Genomic DNA, 22,647 nt, shown 5'->3' with positions numbered 1-22,647 from the left:
GAAGCTACCAAATCGTCATACAAAGATTTTTATACCACATACTACAACTGTAAATGGTATTGTTCTAAGCAGATTCTTACCAGGGCATTGGGGAACGTTAAAGCCTCCTAACCCTCTTATATCGCTCATTTATAGTAGGAGGATCATACAGAAAGGGCTTTGTAAACGCTCTGTAAGTGGTTCTTTAGAGCATGGATATTAATTAGCTGGGCTTAGTGTGATTAGGTATTATATTTTTTCTAAAGAAAAAAGAGATATTAATGAGCAGCTGCAGGTCACACTGTATTTGGAGTCTTTCCACTACAACATGTTTACTAGTGCTGTTACTGTAGTGCTCAGCAATGTGATTAGTACAACATAAAGTTGTATTCTGTGCCCATGCTTTTTAAATTCCTCTGCAAAGGAACAGAATCCAAATGTTGCTGCCCTAATCAGAACATTTTAAAGCATCAAAGCATCAGTTGGGTTCATACTCATTTGTTAGAAGTCAGTTGCTGTAGCTATTATAACCATTACTGTTTAGTGGTTTGTAATGACTTCATTTTAATGATACGATGACTGCTGGTGCAGTACCAGAACAGAATAAGAACAAGTCTGGAATGACTTTGCAGATTTTATTTTACAGTTGTCATGATTTGCATTTACATTATATGAAGCCCATTTGTGCATACAGATAAAATATTGTGTTTATAGTAGATCTGAAACTGGCATATTCTATTGTAAAAAGTGCATTATGTATAATTTTCTAGGCTGTGAGGGCAGAGTAGGGCAGGGATTAAAGCATGGATGGGTACATAAGTGTGTCGAGCATGGCTGTGTTTGGATTGTAATTAGCTGGCAATATCAAGTTCTAGTTAAATATGGCTGAGAGATGCAAAGAGATTGGAAGCTGGAATTTTTCAGCAGTAGGTGAACATGGCTGTGCATATTGTGTTTGTGCAACCTACATATGCATTTGCATAGTGTACTTCACAAACAGATAATATTTAAGCACAGTTATTGAGATATTTTGAATACTTCAGTTTACTTTTCAAATATTAGATAAGATGACTTCCAGATTTCACTAGGGTGAAGGAACATTTGTTACAAACATTGAAACCTAGAAAGAAAATATGTGCATTGTCCAAATTAGCAAATTATTGATATTACATGTGATAGATCACTCCCCTGTTAATGTTTTTCTCTTTATCTTATTCTACACTAATTATCTGGTATATTCTCTGTTTTGGTTCATTAAATTTTTTTTGGCCTGAGAAGTCATTAGAAATGATGTCCATTAGAACGTACAGTAGATTAATGCACTATGAATGAGTTCCTGTGTTCTTTCTGCCAGTGCAGTACTCAGGAGCCCATTAAGTTTTCCGGTGCCTGCCAGCAGATTCTTGAAGCATTTGTTTTGACCTGGCAAATTAAAATGTCTGCTCTTATCAATGCCCTCAGGGCTAGAGGCAAGGTAGAGAGAGAGAGGAGAGAGAGATGTCGTTGTCTGTCCTTGTCAGGTCGCTGGTCTGTCTTCCATCACTTGAGTTACCATAAACCTGCTGTCAGGAAAAAGAAAAAAGAAAGCATGTTAGTACTTGTGTGGATGCGAGAGAAGACGGAGTGCTATGACTTATAATAATGCTTATATACAAACAAAAGTTTAGATTTTCTATCGCTGCCATAAAATTCTAATTTAAGAAACGAAAATTATGAAAGGTCAAATTTTAGCAAGACGTGCTATTTTTGTTCTCCTTCTCTATGTCTTGGCATGGCTACATGAGTAAGGCAGTGTCAAAAGAATCAGGCTTAAGGACTTTCCCATCTTTTCCCCTGGCATGAGATTTTGTTTTTGGTAAGGCAAGAGCAGAATCTGAAGAGGTTACTGCTGTGTATTATTTTTAGCTTCTCTGTGTTCTAGCTAACAATTTGTTATTTTTAGATCTATTCCAAGGTTTTGCCCAAATGCATGCACTTTAACTGCAAAATGTCTTGCCACTGCACATGTTACATCTCCCAACATTTTCCATGTGTTTGTTTGTGTGCTGTTTTGCTGATGTATGTTTGGAGCAGCAGCATGACTCCTAATGAGGATCTATGGCCCTGGGTGAAGCACGCCATCCGGCTACCCTGCTGCAGAAATGCATGCTTTTTCACTCACAGTTTTCTCTCTCTGTCCTTTTTTATCATTGACTGTTATTCTTTCGGCCACTTCTTTACTAAATCTGTTGTATTTTCCACTTTTCTGTCTATTCCTTCATTCTCACTCTTCCTTAGTTTTTAGCATGCTTATTTAGTAGTCTGGACATGTGGGTTCGGTCAGTAAATCACATGCATTCTATATTAATGTCCAGATACTTATGGGTATGGCCACTGCTTTATCTTTCTCATTCAGCTTATTCTGGCTCTTTTTTCTAAACATCCATTTCGTCTTTCTTTTTACCTGCAAGCCATGTGCTGTGCAAGAAGATCTCCCTTGCTGCCACAGTCTTATTTCCACTATCCATCATCTCATTTCTTTATCTTTGAGGTCTTTTAGCCCAAACATGTCTGCTTGGTCATCAGCATCACCCTCTAACTGTCTTCCTGGCGTTGTATTATTGCTCTCCGTCTCAGGCTTGCTCTCTAACTCTTGTTCTTTCTTTATGCGTCTCCTAGGATCGATTTAGCAAAATGCAGGCTCTGCTGTTACCCTACGGGGACGGCCATTTGACAGATCCAGTTCCTAGCATCATGAGCCAGCAAACACAGTAGGGAAGGGATGAAGATAGATAGTCACTGACAGCTAACAAATAGGCCCACAGGACTCAACAGGATAAGATAGCCATGTTCTACATGCATTAAACGTCTGATCTCTTCACTGATAGTGAATGAACAGAAGTGGCAGTGAATGAAACAGACACAAGCCTGATAAGAGCAGTCAGTGTGTAGGAATAAATACCAGAGGATAGGTAAAAGATGTGCATGGGGGTTTTTTTGACAGAGAAAAATGTGTGTGTGTATATATGCCCGGAGCAATCAAGGTTGGTAAAAGGTAGGCAAAATATGACTTGAGAAAATGTAAAAATAAAACCTGAGGCAACTTATGAGAGGGAGTTTGGAATCCTTGTAAATGTAATTCTCCAATGGCCTCTATGTTGTGGAACAGAAAAGGTAATACTTGACTCAATAAAAATCGTTTTTGTCTATGCTATAATGTATTAGAGTTATTGTGGCTGATGTTAGATTTCTTTTTAACCAAAAATTGTCAAATCTCGTTTGTTTAAGTAAAAAAACAAACAAAGCAAAAAATCTGAGCTCGCGCTCACTGGTAGAAGAGAAAATCTTTATGTGCACTAGTTCAGGTATCAGTAAGTACTACATAAAGATGAAAAATCACTGAAACTACTATAATAATAAAAGTGAGTAACATAAAATACTGTAATAGTAATATTATTTAATATAATAATATTAGAATCAATTAAACATGTTTTTGCCAGTAAACGTGTCACACAGCATTCTAGGATCTTCTTTCTAAGATCACACCTCCAACCTAGCTTCTTTTAAACACATGGCAGTGGGGAGTGAGAATTTAAAAAATCTTTCCTCAAAGAGAGCTTTAATTTTCACTTATCAGTCACGGTTGAGAGGTGTACCAACAGGTGCTCAGCATGAACACTTTTGGATAGATGTAGGTAGTTTCGGTGAGAGTGCAGGCACGGTCTAGTGAATCATTTTTCATCCATTATTGCTGACGATAGAGCCCAGATTTTGCTCAGTGTGTCATCAGCAACTTGCAAATCCACTATGCCACCTACACTACCACACGAGGACCTAATGTGTTGTTTTATCTACTCTCAAATGGAGTAAAGGGCAAATTCAAAGCTAAAACATATCATTACTACAGCAATGTTATGTTGGTGATATTGTGCAGGAAAATTTGAAACTGTGTCCTTAGGATTTCACTCCAGTCTGGTGAGACTGTAAAGTATACCACAGGGGGGCTGAGGCTGCTCTGCTGAAATGACGACATTTTCTTTCTGCATCAAGGGGTAAGGAGGAGAGGCGGGATCCTTGTCAGGGTCCACGCAGTACCTGCAGGAGTGTGGGATTGCCCAATTAGAAACACAAAGCCTGTATAATGACTACAAGCAGCTTGTAAATCTTATAGTACTAACAGACAAGTGGGCGAATGAGGGAGAGCAGCAGGGCATCCGCTTATTAGCTTTTTGTTAGGAACTAAAGAATGAGGCTCTTTGTGGGCATGGTCCAGTTGATCTTTATACCTTGTTAATGTCTGAATCCTTCAGTGAAACCTCCTCAATAGCCAGATGAAAGAAGGTCTACATTTTTTCCCTGCCTTTGAAAGCATAAATGCTTGAAAGCATAACTTTTTTTTGTGAGGATCAGTGAACTTGGATCTGTCCAGCACTTTACTGCTAATTTATGAGTTTTGGAAAGTCTAGTAGGTGGATTTGTTTATCTATGGACAGAACCAACCAAGCTATCTGTTTATCCACAGCACCCAGTCTGAATGCCAAGCTGGCTGTTGTTGGTTAAGTGTGATATTAGTCATCCCATTAACAACAAATATATCTGTTTCTGAAAATGTTTAATTCTTAGTCATATAGTCTAATTACAGTATATAATTTCCTTTATCAGATTAAATGTAGGATGGGTTTTAAAATCTCAGTATAGAACTTGCCTCTCTCATAACAGGCTGCTTGGTTCACATTGCTCCCCCTCTGCTCTCACTTTGAATTCAGGACTAAACAACTACAAAGCCAAAGTGGGAAATCAAGTGTTCACTTGCAAGTTCCACTTATTTACAATACAGAGAGGAAAATGGGAGAGAGGTGGCAACAGCAAGGAGCAAAAGCGACTTGAAGATGAGGCCAAGAACTGGATAGTGCAGTCATAGAGAGCATAAGTAAGCACTCTGCAGGGCACATCTAAGGGTAAAAAACTGGGTAAAACAGAGGGGATAAAAAAAAGAAATGCAGTTGCAAAGCAGAGAAAACACTGCTTAGTAAAACTTACCCCACAGGTATTGTGAATGTTTTTAGCCATTAAGGTAAAATTTGGGAAACAAAGGAGACAGTTCCTCCAGCTGCTTCACAGCTTGTCATTACTTCTGTCCATGTAGATTTAGAAGAGTCTCTCTGGTACTCTCTGCATACATTCAATTATATCCAGACAGACGGATAATCATGACGCCAACTGGAGACCTTGATTAATTCTCAGACCTTGAAGAAAGTAGTAATACCATTGTGCTGGAAAGTGATACAGTATCTGTGTGAAACAATATACATACCAGTGGATAGTATTTAACTGAAACGTTTTACTTGTTACTTTTCTAGGGCATTTATTTATGCTGAGCTATAGAGTAATGATTTGTCTGCTGCACCGCACTGTGGGTAGAAACTGTTGATGTGAAGTGTGCTGTAAATATACCTGGCTATATAGAGATCACACTGTAATAAATGAGGAAAAGATTCACACCAGGGAGAAAGACAAGTAAGTACCGAAGCAGGCATAAAATGAATGGGGTTTAGAAACATTGCAGATAAAAACCTTTGAAGATCTGAGACACTGAGACAAAACAGCAGGAGTTCTCAAGCAGATGGCAGATCAGGTCCGCTGGGTCAGTCAGATCAGTGATCATTGGAGCACACTACAGAACTGTATGAATCAGCAATAAGCCACCTGTGTCACCAAAACAAGAACAAACTTGTGCAATAAATAAAGCAGAAAGTAGGTAATTACAGACATATCTGGTTCATAAATTGCTTGTTGTATAACCTGTTTAAAATAGAAATCAGTTATCTTTAGTTTCCACATACATCACATTACATTTGTTATATAGCTAACAATCTACTGCCTTCTAAAACAATTTTATAATGTGTTCTGTCTTGATGGACAGCATACTCTATATATGTCTCCATATTTTTGTATGTAGCAGCAAGCAGTGGATTGGAAGTTTTGTGGTTTCTTTTTATAGTCTGAGTAGTAATAACCAATCATGTTCAAGTAGGATTTTACAGTTCCCAGGGAATAGTCCTTGTGAGGAGCAGAAAATTACATGTTAGCCAAGAGGCAATTTAAAAAAACCCACTACCTGGCAAGACTCAGACTTTTTAAGAACGTTTTGTTAACCCATCTGCATTTATAACTACACTGTAAACGCTAATCACTGAAGAGAACCAGCAGTTATCCGTTATCTAGTGGCTATACTTGAAGCCCCAAAATATTGACTGTTGCACCAAGAGGCTGAGTCATCAGCCAATAACCAGTGGGTTCCCTGATTGAATGGATAGCATAATGCGGACTGGGCCATATGGCTGCCTGCCCGGGTGTTTTTACTACCACTGGGGGTGGGGTGGTGTTGGGGGTTGACAGACTGTGAGATAATTTATAATCTGGTGACCCTAACTCGATAAAAACAAAGTCAAAGAGGCAAAGTTTGATCAAAGATTAATGTGCATCCACACTCTATTTCCACCTTTCTAATGCCTCCATCACATCAAGTTCCTGACTTAAAACTGGTGAGTCAGTCGAATAAGACGACAGCCTCCAGAAATGCCACAGGTGACTATTCTGTTAGTAAATGTAGCACCCTCTGGCAAAAAAAATAAAACACCCTAGGGATCTTTAATAGATCTTATTACCATTTGAGGTAGTGGCTGGAAGGTTTATGAAAGAATGACTGGTTTGTGATTTTAATCAAATCAGAACCCCTGTGGCTGTGGAGACGACAGAAGAGCCTTGCCGGACAGGGTATTAGCTCACCCCGTACTGACATTTCAAATTGATGTTATCAACATGGTAATAGACCTACTTTTGCCAGCTCCCTTCATGCATTATGGGGAATGACAGCTTACTTAAGGACTACATAAACCAAATCATATTTCCTCCAGATTCTCTGTCTGCTCACATTTACCTCAGTATCTGCAAGCAGATGGCCTGGCCTGTGTGTCTCCTGTGCCACCCGTTGAATTGGCACTTGAATCATATATATGGCATTGTGTCCTTTTCAGTAGTACCTGGATAATCTCAGATTAGACTGAACTTTATTGATACCCTTATTGATTATTCTGTTTTAATAGCAAGATAACAAGAAACGTGACTAAAACCAAAAAGAAAAAAGATATTACAGGGTTGCCAGCAGGGTGTAGTGGATGGAGGTTGAAGGAAATAAAGGTAAAATGCACTGAGACATTACATGGTTATGATACTAAAATTGATTATAAGGCATTGTGTCCCTATGAGAATTAGTTGTGAAATCTACAATTAAATTTTATTTATACTCTTGGAGATTATTATGTTGTAGAAACAAGATAAGAATAGAGACAAAAGAAGGAATAAAAAACATGTTTGTAGAATAAATAGAGCAGGAAGCATGTGACTGCATAATTGGTCCAATTGAATGTAAAAATGCATGCATAACCTCTTATAACAAAATTTAATTATGCAGTGATGATGTAGAAATCAGAGTTTTCATCATTCAAAAAGAAACTTGCATTTGTCCAGTATTCCAAAAGTCTGGTTTTGGAAGTTTTACTAAGTTGCTAAGTAAAATGTAAGTACGATTAAATATTTTTACGAAGCAAAAGGTAGATAATAAGAATAATAACAAAAAAGGAGGTGGACCTAGTGATAAAAAATAATATTAAAAATAAAATAATATACTGTAGGTAATAGACTTTATCGTAATCAATCTTAAAGGTTGCCTACTGTATAAGTAACATGACTAGCTCCGTCTTTCCTGCTCTCCCCACACATGAAGGATTATAGAATAGAGGTGCCATGTTATATGATGTTCTCAGTTAAACTAAATTATAAAAATCAGTGTTTTGCATTGTGTGACACTATAAATGTTAGACTACGTACAGATTATGACGGCTGCATTGTGAAAACCTTTGCTGCAAATGCTACTCTACACACAATGCAGATAAGTGACAAATTTAAGGAAAGACAATTAACAAGTGGAGAAACATCACAGAGATGTTTTATACATACTCACTGTATGTATAAATGATATTAAAATTGCTATGCCGTTACCTCTGAAATCATCAGATATTACTTTATACCTACATGCACTATTAGGGGACAGGCCTTTCAGTAGCAACTTTACTGGCACATAATGTGCTACTCTCCATTAGGTACAAGTGGGGCACAGAAAATATTATGTGTTGGTGGCATCTGCTTGTGTACTCATATACTGCAGTGCTGTAACATAAAACAATCTCACATGTGCTTTGAAATATTAACGGGACTATTTTGGGGTCTGTAGTAGTTTCAGTTCTTTAACAATGCCACCAACACCAACACATCGCAAAATTCACTTGCAGTCTATGAATATGTATTTTTTTTAAAAACTGTGCTAACAAGCTGAATTTGTGTTTTGTTGCTTGTACACTTTTCTCACAACAGTCCATCTTCTCAACAAAGTTAATATACTGTCCTGCACCACTCCCCAAAAACTAGCTACAAATGTACAAGTATGGCTAACATGTTGAATGAACCTGTTACCAAGGAAACAGTTGCCGGGGAGCACCCACAGGTTATAGACTGACAGCATACACACCGTTGCAAAGTTGAAAAAGATAAATATAGAGCATCCATGTTTTGGAAGCCATTTTTATCCGTAGTGCTAAAACGTAGCATGTCACAGGAGTGAGCTGTTACCTTTGGAGAATACGTCAATGTCAGCTCCTACAGGAGGGCAAAGCTCTTTCTTTCATTTCATGCATGAGGGACCTCTTCCATATTTTGTTTCCTCTGCTCACTACTCATTTCCCAAAAGGGGAAATTAATAAAAACTTGAGTGCAGAACAACAGAAGAAAAAAGAAATACAGTCTATTAGGAAATTAGATCCTGATGCAAAAAATGACTTAGAGGTTTGCAATTTAGGATATGAGATAATAAAAACTAAAATTAAGCAAACAGTCGCTCAGGCTCAATGTAAAGGTAACAGCTTCTAAGTTAAAGTGGTTTACGTATCTGAAACAATATTTCATCACGGCATCTGTTTGTGAAATGAAGACAGACACTGAATATCTGACTTCTCATTTCACTTCCAAACATCTTTACTCCTGTAGAATCCCTTGTTTTACGTTTGTTTGGTAAATTAGGTGGAGAGCACAGTCCCTTCCAGTAAGACTAGACTGAAAAGAAAAAAATAAATAAAAGTACTAAAATAAATTCAATTGTTTGAGTGGGGATACAGTATATTACAATGTGAATCCATTACGGGGAAAATGCCAGCGCATTTTAGTCATCACACTTGAAAATTGAATTAACTTTGCTACTGAGGTGGTACTTTTCATGCAAATGAAATGACATACCATATAGAAAACTTTGGATATGCCTACACACCCATACATATGCATGCACAAAAAGATATTTTGGCACATGTGTCTCCTGCAGTTGATTTTAATGAACTTCATATGAAAAGTTGTTGGAGGCACGATGGAAAGTGTGTCACCTTGGCATTTATCTACAGATGCTTATTCTGAACTTTAAGATTATGCAGCATGTTGGCTGTTTTTTTCTTTTTATTTTTTTTTTCACTGGGAAGGAGTGTGGTGCCTTAATGGACTTGATAATGGGGATCTGTCTTGTGACAGCCATTACCGCCTGAGTTTAATGCGCACTCTCGAGGTAGTATGTTGACATTTTCAGCTTGGCACAACCAAAGGCTTGGCTTGTCACGCATGCTGCTCCTATGTGCCCAGCCTTTCAAGGATAATGAGCTAATTTGTTTTTCAACAGGGCAGTGCTAATGTTAAGAAGAGAGCAGACTTTCAGGGGAAAGTCAGTTCCTTTTCAGAAAGAAAGAAAGAACTGACTCCTCAATGTGACAGAGAATTGTATGTGCTCATTCTTCCAGCGATTTTGTGCACAGTTACTTTATTAGGCTTTAGGTCTTGATGTGGTTCTTGAAAGTGCAGGCTCATTATTTAGTTCAACAAGGTAATGCAAGATGAGAGTAAAAGTGTGAAAACCTTTTGCCCATAAAAGCAACATCTTTGCAAGAAATTGAGAAAGCAAAACTACACATTGTGTAACTATTCATAGAATACACATGCATTGGTTGGAATATTTTCAAACTTTAAATATAATCTAGTGATTAGCAAGTTAAAGACAGAAATCCTTAATTACACTGGTGAAATAAATTAAGTAGGAAATGAATAATAGATAAGCTGCTGACTGTTGCTATAATTATTTTTTGTGCAACCATTGCATGTAAATTCAAGATAATAACCGAAGCTTATTGGAACTTGGGAGATTCCGGCGTTCAGAATTAAAAACACTTGTGACAACAAGGAGTGAATATAGATTATTGTTCCTTCAAGGAGAGAAAAACGTTACATCTTCTGCATTACCAAGTCATTCAAATTACTTATGGAAGTCAACCTCCCTTTTTTTTTTTTTTTTTCCACCTGCTGCTGGCTGAACTCCAGGGATTCTCGCAAGGATTTAAATTCCCGGTGAAGAATCTCCACCAAGGACAGCCTTGCATCGAAACTGGACAAACGTTGGTCGATTGACTCCAGTATGTCGACAATATCTTTGCCGGCTGGCGATGTTGTGCCGGGGGAATCTGCCGGGCGACATCTTTTCGACGACGGCGTCTCAGATTTGGCCGGGGAAGATGCACTCTGGGCCTTCTTCATTACGAGATCCTGGAAGCACTGATCAATGTAATCTTGGAGAGCCTCTAAACTCTCCCCATTGTTCTCCAGGGTGTTGGAGATGAGTTAGACAAATGTTGTTAGTTATGTTGTTAGTTATAAGACAATTGATAAGTGTACTTGGTAATACTGAAGCTTAAAGGAATTTGTTCAATTCTAAACTACCATTCGCTTTAATTTTCCCCAAAATCTCCGGCGTCTGACGTCAGTTACAACATGAGTCGCTTACCTTGTCCGTCACTTCCGTCACTTACCGCACCCCCATCTCCTTAAAAATATTGCTTAGAATGGAGAATGACTTAATGAGATATTCTATTTGCCATAGTTACTACATTATGTTACTGTTCAAAGGTCTTGAGTCACACATTGTTTCTTTGCATATTACTAGCAAAATAGGAAATCAGTGCATCGATAATTCAAGGTACAGTACTTAAGGCAAAAACAGAGTTTGTACAGTCTCAACAAGTTTTAAAATCAATTCACCTTTATTCTTCAGCATGGCCTGAACTCTCTTATACAAGGTTTCTTCAGATTTCTTAGTCTTCAGAAGTATCTCTCTAGGATTCTTGAAGGACCTTCCAAAGCTCTTCTTTGGATGCTGCTTGCCTTTTTTTCCAATCTCTATCAAAATTGTCCCATACTGCTCTAGTACTCTTGAGGTCCAGACTCGACTCTAACAGCCTTTTCTCACTGTTTTCTTGGTTAAGAATGGATTCTTGACAGCCACCCTTCTACTGAGGCCATTTCCCATGAGATTTTGGTAAACGGTAGATACAAAGGACCAAATGTATCTCTCAGGGCTTTCAACTACTGCTGCTGTAGATGTTTTTAAGGCTGCAACTTCTGTTGTCCTCCTTGTTGTTTAGTTTTCTATTGCACATACTGCACACCATACTAAGATGTGCCAAGTTTTCAGCTAATAGCTCTTTGGCCAGGATACTAATTTATGCTGGTCAAGCTGTGTTATCTTTGGTATGTTTATTTAACTAAGTGTTTAGGTGACTTACTAAAAAAGGAAAACATTCTTCTGAAAATGGCTGGGTACAAGAACTGGATAGAAAATGAATGCAAAACCAGAAACTGTGCACAAAAATATTTTCAAAGAACTTTAGAAAGCCAGGAGAACCATTGCTCAATACCACATTAAATTAAAAGTTTGGTTCTATCGAAGCAAAGTATAAAGAAATTTAAAAAACTCAACTTGTTCCCTGTTTTTTTTTTCTTCTTTTTTCAAGCAACAAAATAACTGAAACTACTGGGTTTAAACTGACAACATCCATCTTCACAGAACTGATCAAACTTGTGCCAGATAGATAAGATAGCCGAGAAAGATTAATGCATGACATATTCATTACTTTTGCACATCACACTCCTCTTATTAAGTGTGTTCAGATAAACACCAGAGCGTATTAAAATAACATCCCATGTAATTAGCCGACCTAATATCCTTAATCGGAGTGATTTTAATCTGAATAAAAAATTGTGCGCATGTAACAGCTGCTGCTGTTTGTTTACTGTTGTTCACACCATTACCCTCATCTTAAGACCCCGCTTGTGTTAATTGCAATTTCATTAATGATTACTTCTTTAAAAATGACTGCCTATAGTATTTACAGGGTTTGCTATGGTGAAGGGAAGTAATGTTAAAGATCATTTGAACAGATTCAGGACGTAAAATTGACAGGAGCTTTCAAAGTGTCATTGTTTTCTATTGGTGCATGACAGAGGTTTGGCTCAAGTCCAAAGGTGGTTAAGTACTGTTCACTCTCTGAGTTCAGCCAGTGTTTCAACCAACCACTCATAGCCCAATTGTGGCCCCTTTCAGCCGTATTGATCGATGACATTTTTTTATTTAAATGTGTCATGTTAAAACCCTGAACAATAAATTTGTGACTTCAATTTTTTTTAGCATAAACCAAGCCAAAACTTAATTACACAGTTCTTGTGTCTTTTAACTGCCTGACATTTAATTTGTGTATTGCTCAGCTCAGCAGGATGAATCAACATCGTGAGCCCATCAAGTTGATTTAACACGTAGGAAGAAGGCTGTTTCTCCCTCTGACTCGGGTCTTAGATAATGGTGGGAGTGGATTTCAGTGAATTACTTTGCAAAGTAGGTGAACACCTATCTGCCATCAGGCTTGCATAAGAACACATGTCCAGCTTTGTTCAAGCTGTGGGAACAGGTGGCTGTGATCTTATGTGCCAACATGAGCTTTAGTGGAGATGGTAGGCTAACACACTTCAACACTAGCAATGTGCAAGCCACTGAAAGAGGGAATATAATGTAAATCGGAATAGGGAAAGGTATCGAGGATATTTCTTTACAGTAAAAGAAACCTAAAACTTAAAGTTTTGCTGAGAAAATGTAACATAAATGGTGCAAGAACTAGTTGGATCAGTATTGCACAGCATTGATCTAAGATGCTATTTTTCACAGAAAAAGTACTGAAGGGCAGTGCCCAACAGTAAGTTGTGCCAAAACACTGTGCAGAGTACATGTGGAAACCATGAGCACACATCTTCATCTCTCAAAATGCTTCTGCTCCCTATTCATATGGGATGTTTGGCTACGTGCATCCCAGTACAAAAAGGTAATAATGCCAGCAAAGCTAATAATTGAAAGCACCAGGTTTAATACAAAACAGTGTTAACAGCATGCTGTCATTTAAGACTTAAATGTAATCTATTTGGGTTTTCTAGAGTAATCTAAGCTTATTGGAGTCTGCTACAGCAGTTTTGCATAAATCACAAAATAATCCTTATATGAATTATGCTCGGCCTTAGTGCAGCCTTTCAGTTTAACCCGTGTCTAAAAGAAACTGTGTCAGTTCATTTTATGGAATCTTTCATCTGATCGGCTTCCCAACACAAATCAAAGATTTGAACAGTAGGTAGGTAGCATTATCTTTTGTTTTAAATGATCATATTAAGATCATTAAAAAATGAACAGCAAGTGAATAGAGTGAGTTTGAAGCTGGAGCTTTACAGTATAAATGGCAACAACAAATGAGAAAAATTGTCTTTTACCCCTTTTCAACATTTTGCTGGGATTCATTCCAGACTATAGAGATTCATATCTACCCACAGATGTGCCTAACCACATCTAACTGTAGCAGCTCCACTATTGCTACTGAACCATTAGCTGCTGCAGACAGATTAAGTTGACTTATAAAGTGAACTCAAGAGTTGCCAAAAGAGCTTAAAAACTTGTATCTGTGTGATGCCATGGGGAACTTAACCCTCTCAGGCTCAAGTTAAACTTTTTGTTGCTAATGCGCAACCAAGTCCTGCAGTGGTACTTCTGAGTAAAACAAACTCATAAAATATGTATGTGGGGTAATCAGGTTGTTAGTTTTTAACTGTTGCAAATCGGCAACGCCTGCCTTGAGAGGGTTAAAGTGGTTGTCCTCTGGAGCCCTCAAATCTCTCTACACTATTATCATATAAACTCACATGTTATCCCAGTCAGGGAGATGAGAAAATAAAAAGATGAGCAGAAAAGGTTGAAGTTCAGTCGCTACACTGCAATTTCCTTTTGGCTTTGCTTTTCATAAGAAAAAAAAAAAAAAATCTATTTATAATGTCTAATGCAATCATCTGTTTTGCAGATCGACTTTATTATTAGTTCCTAAAGAGTTGCCAGTTATTTGACCACAGTTGTATTTATGTACATATTTAAAGTTTGCTCATTTTAATGTGGCTATGTTTTTGTTTTGTTTTTTTAATCCACCGACTGAGAGTCTCACATTCTGCTACTGTTGCACAGAGAAAGATAGCATCCTTAATTGAACTTATGCTAATTCATTATTTATCTTGCATGTTTAAGGTATTGTTTGAGATGCAGATGGGCTTGAACAGACAAGGGCAGGTTGTGATAAGCAACATGCAGGGTGACATTAGATCAGATGAAAAAGAAAAAAGGCCAAGAGAGATCTGCAGACAGGGAGAAAGAAAAGGAGACCAGAAAAGTACAAACAGAGAGAGACAAAGAAGGAGATGATATCAGAGCAAATGACACATTACCAAGAGAGCGCGTGAGATGTTTCCTAATTCCACTCAGTCTATCCCTGTGGTGAATGAGTCATGATTATCCTCTGAAAATGCTAGCCAATCTTTCTTGATAACGCCATCCAAATCAATCATCATAAAACCCAAACACATGTTTACCACATCAAAACTAGGTTTGCTATTCACCTGATTCAACATTCAGCACGCTGCTGCCAATGAAGCACCTTGTCCCAACAGGCATGGCCGCATGTTAATTCCAAGAAGGCTAATCAGACAAGCATAAAAAGAGAAGGGAGAAAAAAAGACTGTTGTGTGCATTACACTGACCATATTAGCCCTGGAAGCTACAGCGGCTGTGCTGATGGGAGAACAAGTGACAGAGTCAAAAGCACTCTGAAAAAAATAAGGGACTTAAGAGATACCAAAGAAACAAAGAGTGGTGGGAATTCATTTAAATGGATTAATATATATGCAGTTCCAGATTGCCATTTGTCCTCTTGTTCTTACAGACATCAAGTTAATCTTAGAAGTAGAATCACTGTCTTTAATGTTACTGCCTCAGACTCCACACACATGTCTGCTCTGTGAAGTACATCAAAAGCTCGCTGCTTCAGGGAAAAGGGTTAAGTCACTGCTGATTGCTCAACAATTGAAACTGATGCCATAAGACATGGCAGCTAGTTGTATCACATTCTGGTGTTGTTGTTTTTATCATTGTCTGGTGGCATCTGCTTCACTGTCAGAATGGCGAATAATCAATGACTCAGCAGTTTTTGACAAATGTACATTGGGTGTGCCTTCAAGTTTTTCTATATGTTTGTTTACCTTGTTTACAAAATGTACAGGGAGTGGGTTCCTTTAGGTCAAGCTCTTCTCGCAGCCTGCAGAGTACACTATATTTCTTTTCCTTTCACATCTCCTGGGTACCAGCAGCCAAAGAATATCCCCGAGCATAAATTTCACAAGGCACAGCAGCTATCTTCTTTTGTCAGCTCTGATGTCATAAATAATAAGATCCAGCTCTCAAAAGCATATTTGACATGGAAACCCAGAGGATGAGACATGAAAGTACTAAAGTACACACTGGGCCTCATTCTAAACACACAAACCATTCTGATTTTCGACAAAATGTAGATTTTGTGATTGATTGCCGCTTCTTCAGTTCAGAACACAAAGAGAGAAAAGGAAACAATAACTCCATTTGCATGCTTTTGGAAGATGCAACAATGATTGTTACATATAGTCTATAGATTTTGCACAGAACAAAGCAACGCACTGTTTCTCTGTGAGCTCTAAGGCCCGTCTATGCGTGGTGCATGTAGTTGGTGCAACGCAATCGCTGTGGTGGTTTTAATGCACACAGTTTGGAAAAGTGAATGTGCCTCAAACATTGTGCCTGATAGGACTAACAAGAACTAGTGTAGCATGATTTAAAATACTCTAAAAGATGCCAGCTATGTGTCATTGTTTGTACTGCAACACTGCCACTGTCACACTGAATTATTTACAAGTCAGCAAAGGCATTTTAGCCATTAGAAATTCACAAAGTAATGGCAAAAATTGGCTTTGCTGAGAAAGTAAAGAGCAATTGACTTCTGAGTTCTTGCTCTAGTAGAAACATTTTTTTTAAGTATAACTATTAAACTCATAAAAACCAACAAGCTTTTATAGCATGCATCATATGTAGAAGTTGGCACACTGACATGGAGATGTACTGTAATGCTTTTTAGGCAGCATTAGAAGACAGATTTCAGAAGACGGTTAACAGGAAATGATGACTACATGCACTTAAATGTGTTTCAAACACCAGCACCTATCTGAAATCTAATTTTAATACAAAAGACTCCAATAAATGCAATGTCTGGTAAAGCCTATGACTTAAATGTATGTTGAGACTCTGAGTTATTTATTGAGTTAATTTCTGAGGCAATAGGCTGTAATGATATTGCATTGAATTGAATTACATCGTGAGGTTTTCCTGGCCCCAGTGGACAAATGCGAATTGTACATTAAAGTTCAAAATTCACAAAGGTAATATTTATCATTGCATTCTGCTGAGCTGTAGGTCTTTCTGTTATTGAATCCACCCCCTGAATATAAGCAGTTTTCACTGTACTAAGCTTATTTCTGCTATTCTGTCTGTCACTTATCTGGAGGGTATAATTTACTGAAGTGAAATACTCCATCACAGTTTAGATGACGTGGGCAGTCTTAGCATCAATAGTATTGACAGGGTATATGTACCCTTATCGTAGTCTGACAGATGAGAGCAGGTACTAGGAAAGGGCCATGGATGTTTATCTTCCCAAAAGAGAGCACAAGATGAGATTGAGAGAGTGAAGGAGAGAGCTTGATTTAGAAATGGTTCATACCTACTGCAGGTGCAATGTTGCCATACATTTATTTGTTGAATGGAGTCTTGGTCCAGCTGCCATATACTGATCTCTCCCATTTGTCCCTTCTGTGTGGTGAAGTCCTATTATGTTGTGGGAAGCTGCCAAAAGCAGTGTGGAAGGACCCATTTATAAGAAATGACACAAAACATCCCGTCTCCTCTTAGCTGTGCACAATATGGACCTTTTAAAGCTCTTGCAAATTATCCACCAGCTAATACATACTGTAAAAAGAAGTCCACTGTGTTCCAAAGCCATCAATGACTAATTCAGCAGCAGAGCATTTCAATCCGAGCCCTTCATATAGTAATCAGTGTAGTGTGCTGACGGAGTTGAGTTTGATCCAAGTAGAAGTTTGAATGTAAACATATGGTGGGTTTAAATTATTATTTAAAGCAAAAATTCAATAGAATATTCAAGCTGTGGTATTTTCTTTGTGGAAAATTTGTTAAATCAATAATTCATTAAAATCTGTTTTAATTACATTCAAGTTAATACTGAAATGTCATGATTTTGATATTCAGAATAAATAGATGTGTGCTTATTATCAAAACAGCAAAAAGCATTGTAGCACCTTAATACTCTGACAAATAATCCCAGATTAATATGAAATCTCCCAGCATAAATGAAGATAAAGCATTTTATTCTGAATCTTGTATTACAAGCTGTCTCAATTAGATCAGAGTTACACCACTGTCACTGTAGGGAAGAGTTGTGTTGACAACACGCAGCATTTATCTCAGTGGTGATTCTCTCCTTTGTGTCCTAGGATCGGGCTCTGAGTCAGAGCAAACTAAATGAGACTGTCTTATTTAGGCTGTGAAATCACTGAGACAGGCCCAATTTATGCAATATTCACCAAGGCAGTGGTGTGGTGTTTTGTTTCATCCCTTCATATTACATTGGTAAAATGAGGGCGAGACACTGATGACATCCCGTTTTCGTGGGAAAACAGATTGCGGTGTCTTTTTTCAGTCTGGTGTCTTGATGATAATTTTCTCGCTCCATGGCCCATCTGCACAAAACTGAACTGATCGGATGAGGCGAGGACTTGAGCAGAAAAATGCCATGTGCTTTTGCTGATCAGGGAGGAATGTATTTTATTATGATGAGACCTTTATCAAGTTTTTAAAGATATGCAGCTTTGATTAAAAGTGTTTAAAAATTCATACACCTACTGAATTCATTGTCCATCAATCAACCATTTCGTTACTGATAGAAGAAAATGACGAATTCTCCACCGTGGCTATGATAGATTACTGAATCTCTTTCCAAATACAGTGCTTTCCAAAAACTTCTGCTTCCCTATTTGAGCTCGGTTACTTTGTAGCATCCTGTGCCTTAATTTGTAGTTTATAAATTCTTCCAATTAGTTAAAGTAAATGTTAATCAACTATGTGAATTTAGAGTATTTTGCATGTGTTATTCTGGAAAAGTGAGGTTTTTTATATGACACATGAATAAGACTGCTGTTGTATGCTGATTCTGGTTGTCAGATAGCTTGCAGGAAATGAAGGATGGCCTCTGTCGACTTCAGGGGGAACATTTAAGAGTCATTATTCCACCATTATCATCCTTGCCAATGACTATAGAGTACTCCTCCCTCCTGTCAGTTGGCTGTCTGCTGTATAATGGGCCTGGGGTGTCCATTACGAAGCCAAAATGGCTGAAGACACTTTAGCCACAGCCTGCTAAAAGCACCTGAAACACAGAGGTTAGGGGAGGTGACTCTGTCCTGATCCTATAGTACAAATGAAGGTGACGATTCCAGTTCACTGCATGACAGCTGATGGAACATTAGGTAAATAATTACACTATACATGAAGCACAAAATACAGATTTATAATCAGTCAATAAATTGCACGTTTAACATTTTGGGGATGGTCATGTTTGCTCAGATGCGATGATAAAGTAAAATTCCCAGTTCTAACCTGGCTCAGTATTTGTACTTCAGGCACACAGTGTGAAACATTCAAATGAAAGGTTCTCATTTTAATTCCATGTCACTCAGTCCTCGGGATTCACCTTTCACTGATATCCTAAAATCAGCCAGTGCTTTCCTTGTAAAGCTCTGCTTTTGAGCTTTGAATCTCACACTTAAAATAAAAATAAAGGTGTGCAGATTAGGTTAAAATATACCAGATACTAAAGTTTTTGTTATGTTTGCTCCTTTTTGGGAGGTTTTTTATTATCATGTCCTTTTGTGCTGCCTTACATTAGAAAAGTCATTTGTTCAACCAGTAGTTTATTTATACTGCAGTTTATTATGCTACTGCTTAATACTCGCAGAAATGTGTTTTATTACCCATAAACCCTTTGGAACGTTATACTTCCTGCCCTTGCCTTCATTTTAAAAAATGGCTGTCCCTTGGTAATCAATGAAATGTGCAAACTATGCATTTCTTCTTTTCTGTATTCACCAAAATCTGAAATGGACAGTCCCAAACTCATCATTTCAACTTAGAATTCATATATGTTCTGTCAATGGACAAACTGATCCAGGTCTATTACAAGTATCTTAATGGCACAGGAAGCTGGAATTCAAGCCAATATTACACCCTTCCCAACCCTGTAAAGTTTGTAGTGAGTAGGCTGCACCTGAGAGTGAAACTTGTTAAAAGAGAATCGGTAACTCTTGGGAACAGACTGTTTCCAGTGTGTAGTTCAATACATATTGTTGTTGCCAACAGACACATTTAGATGTTGTATCCAAGTTGAAGCATGTACTAGATTTGATCACTGCTGCTGACATGACTTGGGCAACATAAAGGTATTTCATGGTGCCCTACAGAAAATTTGCCAAATGCCCTTTTGCACACCTTGGCTTGCATGTATGACTGTCTGTCTGTCTCTCCCACTCATGTACAAACTGTAAGACACTTTCTGGCCTGAGGAACATTTTCTTAAATTCCCCTGAGCATTCATGCAAAAAGCTGCAAATAATCTCTCCACTACTCCCGCACGCCTTTCCTAATTCTCTCGCATTTCTATTCTTATTCTTTTTTTCTTGTTTTACTTAAACCACTACAACCACGAATACAGTGCATGCCCGTCTACCTGAGATGCCCGATATTCCTTCATTCAGTCTCCTATTTAGTATGTTACTTAGTTTCCTCATACTTCCTCTAGTCGTGATTTAGAGTGCCCTAATGTAGTCATGTGCATGCAGTCAGCAGATGAAATCGCCATTTGTCACATTAATAGTCCAGCTCTTCTGCCATACTTTCTCACACACACATCCACAGTCCTCTCCCACTATGTCTCCATTCAGTATCATCTCGCCTCACCACTTCTTCTCAGACCCTTATTCTCATTTATTTTCATCACAAAAACCTTCCTCTTTTTTTCACTATACTTCATGTTTATGATATGTTTGTGTACTTATTATGAAGGGGTTTGAATGATATAATTTGGTATTAGACCGCATCATTTTTCCTTTGTGCCAGATTCTGTAGACACTGAAGTAGACCATATAATTAGGAAGTATTATGAAATTCAGTGAGAGAACATTTAATTGCTGTTTTGTACATTATGCTCAGCTGTTTGTGCAATTATAAAAGACCTGCTGTGCGAGAGACAGTGAGTTGAATTTTAAAAGCAGCATTTGTCATAGACTGTCCCATGTCACATGCAAAATTTGACGATCCCTGTAGTAGATGATTATGCAGCACATAACAGAGATAGAGCTTGAAATTAAATGCAAATTCAATATTCTTCATTTAAGCTGTTTTGCATTTGTATTCCTATCACTTTCTCTTTTGTGGTGATTGTGTTTTTCTCTGTTTTGCATCTCATAACCAAAGGGAAAACGGGAGCATACTCCGGGGGAAGGGTTAGGTCAACATTAAAGGGTTAACACTTGTTCATCTTAGAAACATGACAGGAATATAGGATGAGAAACTGATACAGGGTCAGAATGAGTCTTAGTGGCTTGTGAAAATAGCATAATGCAATACATTTACACAGGTTTAGCAAATTTGATGCAAATATAATAATAATTAAATAATAATAAAAATAAATAAATTATTTTTTATCTGTAAGAAGGTTCAATAAGCACTCAGTTTTTCAAAAAAATATAATTTTCTGCCAATAATTTCATGGTTCACACTTTAAAGGGTTAAATGTAATCAGTTATTTTAAGATATAAAAGTATCTCATTGAGTACCTCATCTTTGAAAGATGTGTCATTTTGTTCCGCTAGATGTGGTGACCTTCCCTAAGAGGATCAAAAATAGACCTAACCCCCCCAAATTGCACGTGTAAATAGAGATGTAGGGACTTTAAAACCACCACAGACATTACAAGCATGTGTCTGCAGTCCTAATCCCTGCTTGTTTACAGATTTTCACCACCATTACACATAAAACCAAGAGAAAGAGTGAAGGATATGTAGGACCATATCAAGCTGGGACTCACATGAGGCATCATTACATCTTAAAATATTCCTGATTTTTATTCATGCCAGATTCTTCCCACTTAGCCACCACTTCTGTTCTGATAAGGACCCCACAGTCTCAGGTAGCTCTCTGCTGTTTTCAAGTAGCAGTTTCCGTTAGCAAGCGCTTTCCCTTTTTGTCTGTGGACAAGGATTAGAAGATACACTCACTCATCGACCTCATCTTCCACTGAATCTCTCAGCTACACATTATATTATAACTTTAGGGCAAACCTCCAACTTTTAGTGATCATTTCTCAACTAAGGGTCAGAAATAATCTTAAGTAGGATATAGCATCTTATTTTTTTTAAGACCAAGTGGAAAAAAATATGTTATTTTAAAATTAAATCCATGTCGGAATTGATTATGTTTTCATATCTTATTCCTTTTCTTCTTCTAATCTAATTTTCCCAATAAAATGTTTCTCAGTGCTTTGCCCTTAATTTCTTCCTGTGTTCTTTCTTTGCGTATTCACAAAGTCTGTTTTGTTTTGTTTTTTGTCTTCTGTCCAGCATGCGAGCTGATGAACCAAGGGATCCTCGCGCTGGTTACATCTACGGGCTGTGCAGCTGCAAGTGCCCTGCAGTCTCTGACAGATGCAATGCACATCCCCCACCTCTTCATTCAAAGAAATGGGGATGGCGCACCCCGTACTGCCTGTCAGCTCAACCCGAGCCCAGACGGAGAGAGCTACACACTGGCTGCACGGCCACCTGTTCGAATCAGCGACGTCCTGCTCACTCTTGTCTCTGAACTGCACTGGCAGAAGTTCATCATCTTTTACGAGAGCGACTACGGTGAGTTGGGAAAAACGAGAGCACCTTAACAACAAATATATCTCATAAACATGACATTTGTATGTAAATGTCCTATAACTATCTACTGAGATGAAGATCAGGCTGCTGCTGTAGTAAAGCCGTATTAACGCTGAGAATTCATGTGCCTAAAAGAATAGATCACGTGAGAAGTAAGCTGAAGGAACATCATCACTCCCACACAAACACATACTGTACTTCCACACTGTTAAAAAAATAAATCAAAGGTTCAGGAGGGAAAAAAAAAATAACGACATCTCACTGCTGCATTCAGTTTTAGCAGTATTGTCATGAAGAAACAAGTATGAGCTTAATTGGCTCATTTGTGGTGCAGTC

At 38.0% G+C, this 22,647-nt stretch overlaps 1 protein-coding gene across 3 annotated transcripts in view; it reads left to right on the top strand.

Annotated features, from left to right (window-relative positions):
- grid1a (glutamate receptor, ionotropic, delta 1a) overlaps positions 1-22,647 on the top strand; it is a 260,539-nt gene that overhangs the window by 146,636 nt on the left and 91,256 nt on the right. For all 3 annotated transcript variants that reach the window (XM_084947990.1, XM_084947989.1, XM_084947991.1), the window contains exon 3: positions 22,009-22,293. In XM_084947990.1, the coding sequence (XP_084804116.1) occupies positions 22,009-22,293 (285 nt within the window). The remainder of the gene's footprint in view (positions 1-22,008; positions 22,294-22,647) is intronic.

The sequence above is a fragment of the Perissodus microlepis genome, chromosome 13, assembly GCF_051167445.1.
Source record: "Perissodus microlepis isolate ML-2025 ecotype Zambia chromosome 13, ASM5116744v1, whole genome shotgun sequence".
Lineage (NCBI taxonomy): Eukaryota > Metazoa > Chordata > Actinopteri > Cichliformes > Cichlidae > Perissodus > Perissodus microlepis.
Note: the sequence above shows the minus strand (reverse complement) of the source record. Positions and strands in the feature narration are given on the sequence as shown.